Source organism: Haliotis rubra, unplaced genomic scaffold, assembly GCF_003918875.1.
Source record: "Haliotis rubra isolate DU_JTF1 unplaced genomic scaffold, ASM391887v1 Scf808, whole genome shotgun sequence".
Taxonomy (NCBI): Eukaryota; Metazoa; Mollusca; class Gastropoda; order Lepetellida; family Haliotidae; genus Haliotis; species Haliotis rubra.
Genome location: NW_025767533.1, coordinates 117597 through 134950, shown reverse-complemented (window position 1 = coordinate 134950; position 17354 = coordinate 117597). Strand labels below are relative to the sequence as shown.

The 17354-nt window shown below is 38.5% G+C and overlaps 1 protein-coding gene across 1 annotated transcript; it reads right to left on the bottom strand.

The window, feature by feature from the left end:
• Positions 1–1739: 1739 nt before the first annotated feature.
• On the bottom strand, positions 1740–16602 carry LOC124261758. Its single transcript, XM_046696115.1, has 15 exons — positions 16525–16602; positions 13712–13782; positions 13247–13417; positions 12926–13066; positions 11146–11259; positions 9641–9892; positions 9173–9308; positions 8501–8705; positions 8279–8422; positions 7372–7720; positions 6825–7131; positions 6403–6526; positions 6007–6210; positions 3346–3458; positions 1740–2818 (listed from the first exon to the last, which is right to left on the bottom strand). Coding segments are annotated over exons 3-15 (2253 nt in total). The 5' UTR covers positions 13248–13417; positions 13712–13782; positions 16525–16602; the 3' UTR covers positions 1740–2655.
• Between the last annotated feature and the right edge of the window lie 752 nt (positions 16603–17354).

The following is a 17354-nucleotide window of genomic DNA, read 5'->3' as shown; positions in this document are numbered from 1 at the left end:
TTTGTTATAATAGTGTTTTACACCAACATGTAGTGTGCTTGTTATAATAGTGTTTTACACCAACATGTAGTGTGCTTGTTATAATAGTGTTTTACACCAACATGTAGTGTGCTTGTTATAATAGTGTTTTACACCAACATGTAGCGTGCTTGTTATAATAGTGTTTTACACCAACATGTAGTGTGCTTGTTATAATAGTGTTTTACACCAACATGTAGTGTGCTTGTTATAATAGTGTTTTACACCAACATGTAGTGTGCTTGTTATAATAGTGTTTTACACCAACATGTAGCGTGCTTGTTATAATAGTGTTTTACACCAACATGTAGTGTGCTTGTTATAATAGTGTTTTACACCAACATGTAGTGTGCTTGTTATAATAGTGTTTTGTTATAATAGTGTTTTACACCAACATGTAGTGTGCTTGTTATAATAGTGTTTTACACCAACATGTAGTGTGCTTGTTATAATAGTGTTTTACACCAACATGTAGTGTGCTTGTTATAATAGTGTTTTACACCAACATGTAGTGTGCTTGTTATAATAGTGTTTTACACCAACATGTAGTGTGCTTGTTATAATAGTGTTTTGCTTGTTATAATGAGTGTTTTACACCAACATGTAGTGTGCTTGTTATAATAGTGTTTTACCAACATGTAGTGTGCATGTTTTGCTTGTTATTTTACACCAACATGTAGTGTGCTTGTTATAATAATGTTTTTTTACACCAACATGTAGTGTGCTTGTTATAATAGTGTTTTACACCAACATGTAGTGTGCTTGTTATAATAGTGTTTTACACCAACATGTAGTGTGCTTGTTATAATAGTGTTTTTTGTACACCAAACATGTAGTGTGCTTGTTATAATAGTGTTTTACACCAACATGTAGTGTGCTTGTTATAATAGTGTTTTACACCAACATGTAGTGTGCTTGTTATAATAGTGTTTTACACCAACATGTAGTGTGCTTGTTATAATAGTGTTTTACACCAACATGTAGTGTGCTTGTTATAATAGTGTTTTACACCAACATGTAGTGTGCTTGTTATAATAGTGTTTTTAACTTATTACTGAAACTGTTGACTCTTCTACAGGAACTAATCTCAGAGCACAAAGGATTATTAACTGTCTAAAAAATACACTATTGTTGCCTGGAAAAACGTGAAGATTCTCCAAGCATGAGACGAGTGTTATCAGCCACGGGCTTGTAGTGGTGCGACTCGGACCGCCTTATATCGCTAAAATCCTTCAGTTCAAGGATACTTACGGAATGTACATCTCATTCAGTGAACGCATTTATGAGTTAAACACTTAAAGCCTATTCAGATGTGTTTATCTATAAATATTGTTCTGTATTGGAGTTTTCATAAGAATTAAGTCAATAACATGTCGGGAGACGCCTGACGTGAACATTACCGAAGATCCTGGAGGCCATGGAGATGCTTAGCTATGACTACTAGAGTTACGTCCCTTATGGAGAGTCAAACCAAGCCAAAGCGTCTGTATTGATGAGCGTTACGCACACTGACGTTCCTTTGCACGAATGCAAAATACCTGTTGGAAAATGTAACAAAATATGTCATGTTTAGGATCAGAGTTCTTAGTAAGGTACAGTGAAGTAAAAATCGTAAAACGTGTTTTTTCCTCATCCCGGACTAGAATCGCTCGTTTCTCAACCGATGCTTAGACATCAAACTTCAGGACAATCTATCAAGTCGTGAATATACAGAATGTAAGTAAAGCACAGAACAGTTTATTGTCTACAAAAGAACACCATATATTACAACAAAACAGTTGTACAAGCGTATAGTGTATGTATGATAAATTTATAGAATGTGCATTCAATAGAGATCAAGATGTCTACATTGTTAAGTAATTTAGCTACATTAACATAATATGTTAAACTGTTTAGTGAATCTGGACAGACTTCACTGATATATGCAAAATATAACAATTCGACGGGGTTAAAGGAATGGTGAAAACCGTCTACAACACAGGTGACTCGTGTACAGACATATTCTAAGCCAGTTTCATTTGGCAAAATATTATTTGACGCGTGAAATTTCATATTCCTAATATATGACTCTGGACAAAACTATTTGCATCAGTTAATCCAGTGATTGACCAAATGATAAGAGCTCCACACCGTCGGGTTTCGATGACACGAACGGAACACCTCTGGCAACCCAAACCACCAAGTCGTGTCCCGTACATGTCCAGCCATGTGTTTGGAAGAGTATGCCTGTATCTCGATAGTTTTGTTTGTTGTTTAACACGTGATTGGTGTTTAACGCTTGAGTAGTCCAACTTTGTGACGACAGTGACAACTGGGATACAATGACACCCATCAACAAGGTCTGTAGCCTGACCACCCGAACCTGCCTTACAAGTATGGACTGCTGAAGATCAATTCTAACGCACATGTCACAGGTATTTTTTAAACAGACATTTGAATATTCCTTTAAGAAGTACATACACGTGAGTGATTTGTGATTGACCATATTGTGGTATTCAGGTTTGTTCGTATGTCTCATCTGCTGTGCTGTTGAAGGTAACACGCGGTCGTACGCCAATGTTTTCGTAAATCTGACATTCAATAGGTTCGTATATATTTGTTTCGTCCGACCCAAGAGTCTGTATAGAACAGTATGGTTCACCCCCCAGGGTCTCTGTCGCGTAAGTTGAGATCAAGCTTGTCATACGTCGTATCTTCAGGCTGCTGTCCGTTGTCTTCAGTTTTAGTTGTCTTAGATTTATTATTTTTAAATGGTCCGGTGTTGTAGTAAACAACTTGGTCAGAGATCTCCGGTTGACCTCTGAAATAAACATCAACGTATAAACATCAAATAACTCTCTCAAACAATACTAACAGTTGATAAATGAGTACACCAGGTCAATTCATTCTTAATAAAAAAATCCGAGATATCTTGCTTTCTTTGTCACTGTTGTCTCAGGATCCCTCAACATGAGTTAGCTTGTTGGAAACAATATCAAATCAATGTCCATTCTTGAATGGGCACAGGCTAGTTTAGTGTTAACAGCAAAATACCCGTATAATTAAAATCTGATTTACTTATATTAAAGTATAATGCTGGTACATGTTTTAAATGGTTGTCAAGTAAATGCCCGAGTTGTAATACAAATGCCGATATTTCAAGTCGGTCAGTAATTAACTGAGCAGGCAGACATGCACAGCGAAGATGTATGGAACATGAAAGTAGACTCTACGATGTGACATCATCATTAGCAAAGTTATCCGGTCGTGATACCAAGTTCATCAAATTGGGTTTTCATATCGATAATGCTACGTGGACAGGACAAGGACTGCATGAAAATATTGTACCTTCGTTTCCTCTGCCAAACAACTACTCCAACGATGATGCCAGCAACTACAACCACAGCGGACGCAGTAACCGACAACACCAGTACAAGGTTTAGTTCCGAGAAATAGATTATCTGAAGCAAAATGCACTGATAATAACACCCTTATAAGGGAATATTTCATGAGCATATGACATTCATGCTGGCTTTTGCCAACTGTTCAAATGCAAATTATAATAATAGTAATAACAAAACAATTTGGACTAAATGACAAAGAAGTTTAAGTAGTCTGTCTGAGGAGACATTCGGATTTATCATGACGAGCAGAAAGTAGATCGGTTGCACCAGGCTGTTACTTGCACTGATGCTTATTCACAAACTTACAAGGCCAATTTTACACAGTCAGTGATTCAGACAGGAGTTCATACTTCTACTCTAGATGGTCAGAACCTACTTGTAGATATTTCCGTAAGACGGGGCATATAATGTCTTTTCAATGCTTTTGTGTGTGTCAAGTCACTGCTTGCAGACCGTCGTCTGTTGAAGGAAGGGTGTGTGTGTGTGTGTGTGTGTGTGTGTGTGTGTGTGTGTGTGTGTGTGTGTGTGTGTGTGTGTGTGTGTGTGTGTGTGTGTGTGTGTGTGTGTGTGTGTGTGTGTGTGTGTGTGTGTGAGTTAAAGGTGACAGTCCCACTATTATTTTGAGGGATACTTGCTCTCTTCAAATCTAGATTTTGGCTATTATTTTGACACCCTGTGAGGAGTCACCGGTCCATCTGAAGATTTGTTAATGGGTTTTTGTCTTTGCACCCGCACACCTCTTGCAGACTTTGCCGACTAACATAGTGGCTGTGTCCGCTTAGGTGGGATTTTGTAAAAGCGCTCCCAGTGAAAGGTGAGAAAGTGCTTATTTGGAGTGATTTAGCAGGGGCAAACCTTTTGTTTGCCACAGCCTAGCACTTCGAAAAGTACCGCTCGCACGTTCATGGATCATTCTCTGGAGCTGTCGGAAATTTCGAGGGAGAAACATTGACAATTTGGGGGTTGAGGATACACTCCTGAGCAGAGAGCAGTTGGTTAAGTTACAGGGAGAAGATCCAGAATTCAAAATTCTTTCTAATATGCCCCTCTCTTTAGAAGAAGCTATCATTTTAGGAATAACGTTTAGATGAGGTAATAGACGGCACCAGATGTACCTGCTGAAAATGAATGGTTGTTTTTTTGGGTGTGAACAAACCCTGTGACATAAATTTATCCCATTTATTTTGTACTACTTTGCGGCATGATGTGGCTGAATTGTGCAAAATATTCCATGTATGTGAAATGGTTGGCAAACCAAATCATAAAATGTCAGCCACACCATTGAAACCTATTCCAAATTTTGAAGAAAATTCAAGATTGTCGGTACTTTATGAACAATGATTGATTGTGAAAGATTCCCAGGACAAGAATACGGACAATGGCTGATTGTGCTGGCCCTTTGTCTAATCCTTTGTCAGGCAATCAGTACATGCTTAGTATTACTTAGTTTCCCTAAAACTATTCATACAGGTCATGACTCCAATTCAGGAATTCAGGTGCACTTAAGCACACTCCATCTACATTTTGTGCATATCATCCTGAGTCTGGACTTTGTTTGACAATGATTCATCATTTCAGACAAAGCTTTCGAAAACTTGTGAAGCTTGTGGGATATTTTGAAAGAATCCTAGGACATTATGACAAGTTATGTCAAGAGACAAATATCAGTTCTGGCGATAACATACTAGTGTAATTTTCCAATCCCCGATCAACCATGATAAACTAGCTGTGGACCATGGGCCATATGTTATTGGTAAAAAAGTTAGTGATACTGACCAGGTCATGGTAAAAACTGTGTCATGCCAATATGAATAGAAAGGATCATGAAAGAAATAACAGCGTGTAGCCACTGGTGATATATCAGATGATGAATGATATTGTGATACTGATGAAAGACTTTGTATTATTGACTACGCTAGCCACAAGCTATGCAACTCTGAAATTTTAGCTTTGATGGTCAACCTAGTTGTTAAGCCAGGTTATTTGCCAGGTTTAATTCAAGATTACAGGTTTACATGAATGGACAGATTAAGTCTGCATGATATAGATGTAGGTGACACTGTGCTATGAAACAACATCCCTTCCTGATGGTTCAATACATGCTGGACTTTTGCATTACTGAAGCAAGCCAAAGTGACCGGTGCTCATCTTGTATTCTTGTGTCAAAGCCGGAGGGAAGGTACATATTACCAACTGATATGAAATGTGTGAACACTGTTTCTCTTACCAAATACAAAGAATTTATGATTGCGGCATCAAAATTGGCTAAGCCAACTACATTAGCAAGTTTGACTTAATGAAAGGGTATTGGCAGATGCCACTGACAGAGTGTGCCAAGCGTGTTACAACTTTTGTGACTCCAGATGGACGTCATCAATACCATGTAATGCCATGTCCACTCCAGCTACCTTCCAACGTCTCATAATTGACATTACCGTCAATCTCGTGAGAGTTGGCCCCTACTCCTTTAACACAATCACTCATTCCATGGTTTCTCTGTGGGTTAAGTGGTACTGTAGGCTTCATATTCGGTAGTTCAGCTCTGTGACATGAGTGTTGCTATATACAAACAAATCAATTCGTAAAGGAATTTAGCCATGTATACCTTTACTTCCTGTTTAGTTTTGAGTTTAGCATGATTTGTAGCTGAGACTTCAAACCAGTAATCCTTTCCTTCAGTCAACTTGACGTCCCTTACGTCTGCCAGGGCTGGTTTCACTTGGTAGTTGGAATGATAACATGTGCCAGCTGGAGTACAATAACAGTTATCATCCCTTGCATCGTGCATGGTGTAGCATTCTTCCAGAGTCTGAAATCATCATTCATTAATATACACATGTAATATCAGTACAGCAAATACTTCGCATTGAAACTGATTTGTTCAAAATCAGAAAGCCGAAAATTCCAATGGGTGAGATGCATGGTTAGTTCTGTTAGTTTCTGACGACATTGTACCATTGGCAGCCTAAACCTTGGACACCACCAGACAACAATGACATACTACATATCCTTGAACCGAGATGTCATGGACAGCTAGAGCAATGTCTTCATCTTGCCGTTTTTCCAGGATTCTCCATTCCAACGTTCCCACTCCACTGTGCTCATCGTGCACATCAAGCTCCATTCTAGAGACAGATAAACATATGCTTAATTTTTCAAATTTATTTTCGGATTTATGTTTGGGAAAAAAAACATTCCATAATTTTATATTATGACATATTTCACTTCACACAATTTTCAAGCATTCAGCATAAAATCGGGTGTAACTGTTTTGGAAGAATAAGATGAAAAACTGGATTACGTAATGGCACATCGGCAAAACTACTTTTAACATTCTCACATTACGTCATGTGACGTTTGAAAGATGAAGATAAAAAAACCCACTGAATTGCCAAATGGCAAAACCACAATAAACGTTCTTACATTACATCCTGAAGTTCCTCCACCCGATGTATACTGATATTGAGACTGCCGCTTCTGTTTAGCCAAAGGTTCTCTATGACTGGAGGTGATGTGTCGATGTGGACTGTCACATGTTCTTCAAGGAATTCGCGTCTGATGTCATAGGCTCGCACCCAGAAGCGTACAGTGTCCCCGTCCACTAGTGAGGGTGTTATGGTCTGTGACTGATTCAGACCTTGACTGGTGAAAAGGTTATCAGGTGGTGGACTGGTGATGGACGACCCTCCTTGGTGGTCAACTTTGTATGACGTCAAGAATCGTGTTATACCTGTTGAATATTAAGGACATCCTCTTTTATCAGAGAAGAAGAAACAGCTGTGATCTCAGTGTTAAACGTTGACAAAGTAAAAGAATATTCTTCCCTCCACTTACCATTATTAGAGTCTTCGTTGAATTAGGGTGTATGCACAAATGAATGGTTAAAATATGGTATGGTTGATGAGTGACGTGTCGTTAGATGAAAGAATGTATTTCTGTTGTTAAGAAAAACCTTTTGAAGTGTGCCTACCCTGAACATTACTGATGGCAGCCACACTTCTGTCACCCTCGTTATCGTCATAGTCCGAGCTGATGTCACCAACAGAAGCCACGCCGTGGAGCCACTTGTTGTTGTAGTGGACTGTGTTGATGTATCTGTTGGTCCAGTCTACTGTCACTGATGATGACGTAGTTTGCCAATCTGATGTTGCTGATGATGCTGTTGTCACACTGAGGGATGTATTTGCTTGTGTTGTTACAGTCGAAGTACCATCATATATCAATATTCTTCTAGTACTTTTGTGATTACCTCCCTTGTCATAGGCAGATAGGACAACCGAGTACACGCCCGCCGTAGTCAGTGTGTAGCTGTTGGACGTCTGAAACATGTACATATGTCAACAATACATAGATCTGTTGAACAGGTGCCCACCGGTCCAAATGTCAGGTGAATTAATGTCGGTTGAACTAAGCTCGTTGCACGTAATGCATTTTTCACTTGAATCAGCTAGATGATGATTTATACAACCTACTATCACACAAACATTTTGCTGCTACTATAAAACTGCAATAAATCATCAACGTAACATATCATATATTTCTGTTTATACTTTCTGGGCGAAGTACAGATGCTGGTATTTTCTGTACACACATTCAGTGATCTCCCTCAAAAATGGAAATCTGAAAAGAGGTATTCCACATACGAACTTTTTGTACCCCACTGACAAGTGTAAAGTAGAGATTAGGTGCATGACTTGGAGAGTGTGAGGTTCGAAACCCGGATGGGACTCAAACCTCCCAAGTAGTAGAATCTGAGAAATCCCACAAATAATACATGTGTTACATATCGCCGCTTTCTAAATGACATTTTGTTGATTCATAATTACATATGATGAGAGTTGTTTTAAATATTGGATCTACAATAATGGCTCCCTCACCGTTGAGCTAGTCAACGTTGTACTGTCAATATGTTTATCTCTGAGTACATCCCCAACAGCGTGGAGTTCATACACGTCCCTCACAAAGTGGTCGACTCCTGCATCAGCATCTGACCAGCCACTCCAGCGGAGATTCACTGTGGACTGAAACAATTCATGGAATCATTCTTCCTGTCTACCATCAACATCGGGTGTAAAACATAACTGTGGTCATATACTTACAGTCTTGATAACATCGGGAACAGTCAGCATGCTGCCAACACAGGCAGTAGTACCAGTACAGTGATAGGGATCCACCAGGTCTATGGACACAGTATAGACGTGGGTCTGTGTGGCACCGTTATAGTAGTAGGTCGCTAGTGTGTTACTCTCCTTGTTCCGGACCTTAACATACCCTCCATTACTTGTTGAATAAGTGAATTCGATACTGAAAAAATGTTCAAATTTGGCAATCATAATGATGATGAAAGTTATATTAAGTTCCATAACTTATATTGAAAGCTCTGTAGGTTACTAATCTTCAACGGTTAAAGAACATAAATAGTTTTAAAGGTGGCCACTTCAATATTTCGTCATCAACTATGTATTAATTATGCATGGAATTGATCAACGTAACCCAGTATAATTCTCATTTAATTACTCTTTAATTTTACTCTTAGAAGTTTGTATGACATCCAGATTCTAAATTTGATGATGAAAGGTGAAATTTAAAATAACACCTTGTGTCTGTAGCAAACCTGAGAGGATCCTGGGGTAAAAATTCAGGCTCATAATAGCATTAGCAACAAAACCCCACAACAACATCGTGGTAGAAAAGGTGTATTTAAATTCACTGAAACAAAAAAAGCTATAGAATCAAATCGTGTCAAACAGATTCATCTCCCCAGAACTTACACATCTCTGTGATGGAAGGGTAGAGGTAGTACAGACGTCCCTGATGGGTTTCCTTCACATGTGTACAGGTCTGTGTCCGGGCTGCTTCGACTGACTCCTCCACAGTTATAGACCTTAGTGGAGACAACACCTGCACCTTGGTACAGCAACACAGTCAGGTGAGTGAGCATGGTTTTTAGAGGGATTATGAAACAAGAAGCACTAGTGCATCAGTTGGATGATTCATGATATGCTGTCCTTTTACAGTGATTCAAACACATGTGATAGTCGGTGCTTTCTAATGGATGTGGAAGGGTGTTGTCGCTTGTATTTACATACAGTATTGAGAAATCAAGCACCGGATAGTTTATGTCTTTGTACAGTCAGATGAACGATATTATACCAAACTCGTTAGAAAATCTGTTCCAACTTTGAATGCATACAGAATATGTTATATATGCATATTGTGACCTCTTGTATCCCACACACCTCTCTTTAGTTTGAATGTAGCAGCACCACTGACAATTCCCACACGGAAACCTTCAATGAAGGCATGTCTGGGTGGAGGTACCATTCTGTATTCTGCCGTAAACCTGTAGTACATTCTGGATGGAGAGTTGATGTTTGACCAACAGGTGGACTGAGATGGACCACTGTTGATGTTGGGAGGTGCCTCTGCCGTGTCGCCGTTGCTGGCGGTCAGTCTTAGGATGTTGAAGTTTATTGCGGGCTTCGCAGTTACTGTAACATTCATCTACAAATATACGAACATCTTTCCTCGTCTATGACTGAAATACTAAGCGTTAATTAAAAAGATTTATATTTTCGTTGATACTTCTAGGTAACACTCAAAGTACATATTCATCTCGTAGACATTTGACAAAGGTAGAGATACAATGCGACTACCTGAATATGAAATGTGAACGCTAGTGAAACAGATTCAAAGAATCCAGAATCAAAATTGGGTGAATAAATCTTTGAAAACCAATTATGTCACCAGGTGTGAAATTCATACCTAAACTAAGTTTTTTCATCTACTTTTTGAAACTCTAATACAGCTAAGTCTGAGAAAAGAGTTGATACTTATAAAACTGCTAATTATCTTTGCTTGGGTTGGCAAAACCAAAACAAGGTAATTTGCCCAAGAAGTTTAATTTAAAAGCTTCCGGTACATCGATGATTCAATAACCATTAAATCGCCAATTGCCTTCCACTGATTTACCCACCTGAACTTGAAATTAAGGACACGAGTGAGACCGCCTCAATTGTTATTTAGATCTATTCATAAAGAATCAGAATGCAAAAAAAACAAAACAACTCTCCACAAGACTGTATGACAAAAGGGATGATTTCAACTGCCAATAGTCAACTTCCCTTTTATGTCGAGCACTAACCCAACAGTTCCAGCGCGTGTGCCCTCCCTAGCATGTATAATGAGTAAGATCGGTAAATCATTTAGGTAATTACAAGGGACACCTCTCTAAGCTGCTGATCACAATTAGCAACTTCCCACGAAAGTACACGTACCTGTTGTAGATTGTGGTCTCAGGAAATAGGTTAGTAGCTACGAACCTAATAGAATTTCAATGTCGACGGTATCGCCGAAATAATTCCTTCGTTGTATCCATATAATTTTCAGCGGTTTGACAGCCATTTTGTTCAATGACTTTAGACAAACACTTTGTATTTGAGTTTACTACAACCAAAACTTAAGATGTGTTGACAGAAATTGAAAAAACATGCATGTTGCTTAACGAGTATATATAAGAGGAATCTAACAAGTTTAGTCAGAAAAGGTAAAGAAATTGTTTTCTCAAGACTTCAGTATTATTTTCAAACCTCATTTCTTTTGTAAATATCGACGTTTCTTCACGAAAATTTTAAGCATGCCCTTCGGCCTCGGGCAGCACCCACCATTAACTCACTTTGCTCACAAAAGAAAGTATTTGTTTATAGTTTGTTGTTGCTTGTAATGCAATAATGCGTCAACTCACTTGTCTGACAATGTTTCCCTGTGAAGCCGCTAGAGCAGGCACAGTTACTGGCGTACTCGTTCCTGCAGGTCCCGGGATAACACCGGGTGCTGTCACTCCGCCACGAACACGCCTCTGTAGAAGAAAATGTACGATCTAGGATTGATTACAGTTACACATCCAGTCACATAAACTGACATGAATAAAGATTTTGATGTCTTCTGGAAACTAATTACACAATGCTATGATGCTTTTCACTAGGTGCATTGTCCATACTTAGTCTGTTTTCTGATTATATGTTTGTGGATCGGAGGCCTTGAGAACAAACAATAAACCATCTTAATCTTGAATGTGTTTTCTTTTGTGAAATGTCGACAAGGCATGTTTTCCTTCCTCTACTTGATCTGTTGTCAGAAGAAACTACATAAACATTGACTGTGTACAGCTGTTAGTTCCATATTCCTCACTTGACTGGAAATGATTTTCTTAATGAACAGAATATTTGGTTAGGTTTAGTTGTTTAACGCCGCAATATTCCAGCTAAATAATCGAGTCTGGACAAGACAATCCAGTGATCAACAGCATGAACATCGCTCCACGCAGCTTGGATACGTTGACATGTGTCAACCAAGTCAGCCAGCCTGACCACCCGATCCTTCTAGTTGCCTTTTACGACAAGCATGGGTTACTGAAGACCAGTTCTAACCCAGATCTTCGCGGGTGAAGACTAGAAGAACGTCTCCATGATTTGTGACATAGACATTGAATCAATGACAGATTTATGGATAACAACTCTAAAATAGTCCACAGAGGCACTGTAGCAACTCTTCCACCTTCCTCCAAACGACCTAAACCAGATCTGGCCCCCCCTCAAAAAGTCCCTACATTAGTAAAAAATCACATCAACTCAGCAGACTCCTGAGACAGCAAGCAGACATATATACTACCTTCTCACCATTATTCAATCTCTGCAACCATGCTGATGGAAGAAAATCACTAACTGCCACAAACCGAAATGTGCTTTTATACACTTACTGCAATTGTGGAAAGAGCTACATAGGCGAAACATCCCGAACCATCAACACCCGAGAACATCCTACTTCCGTTGCCAATTTCGGCAGCAAATTTGAAATCTCTGATTACATCAAAACAAACCGAAATCACTAAATATACAGGACTGACGTCCCCATTCTTGCAGACGATCAAACTGATTTCAGTAAACGCAAACTCATCTAAGCCATTCACATGAACTGCCAAAAGCCCGCCATCAACAGAGATCAAAGATGTTTCATTCCTCCGGCCTGTGATGGACTCCCCAGACAAGCCCTTTCAACTGTGTGACCTCTTTTCCTTTCTAAAGTATCATTTTATTCCATCTCTATAGTCCATTTGGTCATTCGTTGGCTTTATCAACAAACAGTATTTTAAATTATGTTGTTTTATTTGTTACACCCAGGATATATATCCCCTGCTGCATGCCTGCTCGACGACGTTAGAAGAATCTGTACCGTTGCAATTACAGAATATACGTGTTATCCATATACTGGTCATTAATCATTAGTGTACTTCCAAACTTCGAAAATACCACTCAAACAAGTCATTGACATATGAATCAACATCCCAGAGTAATATGTTAAAATTCAAGGCTGTTTGTACGAGTTCCATAGCTTGATATATTGGAAATGAGCAGCACTCACAATGTATCAACAGAAGGACCCTATTTGCAATTGGCTCTCTAATAATGGTTTCCAAATGCTATTGTGTTATACTGAACATATTATTGACTCGATATTCAACTCACGTATGCATGATCTGTTACCAAAAGACGCCACATATGCCCTGTGTCCTGCCTGGTCCAGCACGACCCCCTCACAGCGACTACACAACTGGTTGCTGCTGCTGGTGCATGTTTCGAGAGGACAGTTACTGATGGCACCGCACACTGGAGACAAAACAGCTAACAGTTGTTGTATGCTGAGTAGACAAGTGAAAAGATGATGTGACATTTCTTCGTTTTTGTAAAACGGTACACAAGAACATATCTACTCACACACATATACGAAAGTGACCGAAAGGTCCTGAATGAAATAAAATAAATGAAAGTAAACCTATGTACACGTACTTCTGCATCGTTCTCTGCTGGGGTAAAAGCCTTCATTACATTCGGCACAGATCCCAGGGGAAGTACACTTGCCCCCACTCTTGTACTGTGTCGTGCCGTTACTGTAGACGATGTGAGATGACCTGTAGTCGATGTTGCAAGCAGCGGACAGGATCTGATTGTCACATTTAGCTGCAAGGTGTAAATGGTGTTTCATCATTACATCATTATGATTGAAGATGTTCATGTAAAATCAAAAGAAATAGCAGTATTATGTGCGTACGGTAATAAGTGGGACTAGAAGAATCAATGCCAAAGCATGTTTTTTCATGATATTGCATTAGTGAGCCTAAGCTGAATCGTTTGTACATGAAAATCAACAGATGACCAGTCTAACTTGTTGCTATTAAGTTATATAGATGGTCAGATCATAATGACAACCATTGTAGTGAGGTTTACTCAACCCAAGTAGCACAATTCACGTACGATGTGGGCAGCCTTTGTTATCTGTTGTTCTGTACCCTGGTTTGCATCTGAGACTCTTCTTTGACAGCTGCCTGTTCGAAAAAGTCAGAAATCATGTTAATACTTCTTATTATCGTCAGTATGGAAAGTTGTATAAAAAATGTCCAAACAAGCATATTAAATGGTACAAAGATGAAACTAGCAAATATGTTAAGAAACTAATATAAATATTCTCCCAAGCAATTCTGGAAATCCCATAACACACAAAAAAGGTCAAAACAAGTTTCATACTCCTAGTTTGAATGAATTTCATGACTTCTTCCAAAAAACAAAATTAACGAGAAGTGTCACCACGATGTAAATGACATTAATGACTTTACATTACCTTGTGATAATTCTCTGTTGAATAACGATATCACTGCGGAAGACATAGCCTCAAAGATAAATAGACTAAATCGTAAGAAATCAGCAGGTATAGACCAGATTAATTGACACTTTTGACATTCTATGTGACTTTTATGTTTCGTATTTTAATTTGATCTTTTCATCTGGCATTATGCCCGAAGCCTGGTCAAATGGGGTCATTCGGCCTATATATAAGAGAATGGGTAACCCTTCTGATCCGAACTCATACCGGCCATTTACCATTGTTAGCTGTTTCGCGAAACTGTTTACCAGTATTTTGAATGTTCGACAATAGGTATCTGGAAATGAATAAGATTTTAAGCGCTGCTCAAGCAGGTTTCAGAAAGAAAATGTCAACTCTAGATAACTTTCTCACATATGTTAACTCAAATTTTCAAGACATCGAGAAGAAATTACACTGTGCAATTATTGATTTTTCTAAAGCTTTTGATAACGTTTGGAAAACGGTATTTTGAAAAAAATGTGAACAAATAATATAGCTGGAATTTTTTTGAAGTTAGTTAAAAATATGTACAGTAACATCAAATCATGTCTAATGGTTAATAACCAAAATTCTATTTTTTTAGTCACTCTAGGGTTCGGCAAGGGGAAAGCTTATCACCATTACTCTTTTCATTATTTCTCAATGATCTAGACTTATACCTAGGAACCCGTGAAGATTCGGGTTAGAATTGATCTTCAGTAACCCATGCTTGTAGTAAGAGACGGGATCAGGTGGTCAGGCTCGTTGACTTGGTTGACACATGTAATCGTGTCCCAATTGCGTAGATCGATGTTCTTGCTGTTGATCTCTGGATTGTCTGGTCCAGACTTTATTATTTACAGACCGCCGCCATATAGCTGGAATATTGCTGAGTGCGGCGTAAACTAAACTCACTCACTCATGTATACCTAGGAGATACCTAGGGGTTGCAAAGGGATACATTTTAATTGTGCAGATGATGATTATGTATTGATGTGTATCAAAATGTTTGGTTTATTGTATGCCGATGATGCTATCCTCCTAGGAGACAGTGCGAAATATTTGCAACTCCCGTTGGATGTATTTAAAGATTATTGTGATTGCTGGAAACTTACGGTAAGCACAATAAACTAAAATAATTTCTGGCGGAGGTTCTTGAACACAATGTTCAAAACTATATTTTCGATTTGGTTCGCAACCTATTGAAACTGTTGATATGTATACCTAGGCATTAATTTTCATAAAAAAACAGTAGACCTAATTGTGCAATTAATGATCTATTATCAAATTCTAAAATAGCAATGTTTGCGCTCTTAAAGAAATCTCGTAATTTAAACCTAGCTCTAGATCCTCTTTTAGACTCTTCGATGTTTTGGTTTTACCAATTGTTTTATACGGGTCCGAAATTTGGGGACACGAAAATATTAATAATTTTGAAAAGATCCACTTAAAATTGTTAAAACTGGCAGCTGGGCTCAGTCAATGTACCACTAATTTCATGGTCTACGGGGAGTTAGGAAGAGTTCCAGTTAATATCACTATTGCTAAGAAAATGATTGCTTTCTGGTATGGCCTAGAAGCTGTTTCTTATCCAGTTAAGTAATCCTCAGGGTTGCATCAACTTACAACGTTTGATAACACCCCCAAACAAATATGTGTGGTTAAGTCACATTGAGAGTATTTAAAATAACTCTAATTTAACCTATATTTTCAAAAACCCTAGTTCCGTGTCAAGACATTGGCTGGTCTCTGTAGTAGAATTTCCACTGAAAGATCAATTCATACAAAAGTAGAATGTACAGTGTACAGTAGCTCTAAAGGCACTTATTATAAACTATTAAAGGATAACTTTCGAACCATATATGCTTTTCCCAAAACATATCTCAAACCTAATAAAGTGGTTTACAACCTCTAATCATTATTTACCAGTAGAGACCGGTCGCTACCAAAGACAGTTAAGAAAATGCCATCTATGTAACTCCCCAAAGATAGCGACGAGTTTCATGATCTGTTTAAATGTTCGTATTTCGATAAGTGGTCACATGTTAGCTATTGAATATTCATACTGTAAAATCTTCCTGTACCACCGATGTGAAATGTTGGAATAAAGACATTGAAATTGAAATTATAGATGAATGCGCTGACTACTGTCACCATATGTAGGTGCAACTTGTTTTTTATGCAGTGGGTTTTCAGCCTTAAAGAACAGTGTCTATAGCATATGCTTTGATATTTCTGATGAGTAACTGCTTCAACTATATTTTGGTTACTTCAGTTCTGTCAAATGATTTGCCTTTGTACAAAGCGGTGCCGTGACCGTTCGATTGATGTTTGCTCTGAAATCATATAACAGGACTAACTAGTACCATCTGGATGATGTGGTAAGTAGTATACTTATGAAAATATATTGCAGATAAGAACAACAACAATAACTGAAGGTGTTTACCGGTATCTTGAGCATTGACTCCAAAACAAAAAACCGCACTTCGTTGTGTACTTTGATGCCCTGTAGGTTGTTATCGACTCTACATTGAGTGTGTGTGTGTGTGAGAGAGAGAGAGAGAGAGAGAGAGAGAGAGAGAGAGAGAGAGAGAGAGAGAGAGAGAGAGAGAGAGAGAGAGAGAGAGAGAGAGAGAGAGAGAGAGAGAGAGAGAGAGAGAGAGAGAGAGAGAGAGAGAGAGTAAAGAGTGAAGGAGACCGAGAGCGATAGAGATTTACTTTTCATATATTTTACCATTCCTGATTGAATATATTCAGACCTGGTTTTCTACGAGCACAGCCACAGCTTCTTGCCAGCGGAGTACAGACATGTAGGACTCATTGGTAAACAGGAATGAAAATCTGCTCGTTTTATGTTCCAATATGATAAACTGGTTTGTAAAAATGCATAACAAATACTGTTTTCACAGTACCGAATTGTCATTTGCCATACTAATGAGTTTCTCTGCGATATAAGGTATAGTTATGATGTGCTGTTTTTGAGGCAATATCAGTCGGAACAGCGACTGTTACTTTCATGACATGTTATGTGAACAAGGGTCGTTCAAAAAGTAGTCAGCCTAACTATATTCTCGATGTCCGATGTTTGAAGGAATGATTATCAAAGCCACATCCAAAAATTCACATATGTGGGTAATGTGGTTAACGATATATTAGTCATCACAATACATTGATGTGTAAATAATTGCAGAAAATGAAAAACGATCTGTCAGTTGGTACCCCTTGGATAATGATATGCCCAAAGTTTTGCGTCACATTGGCAATATTTCAGCCTTA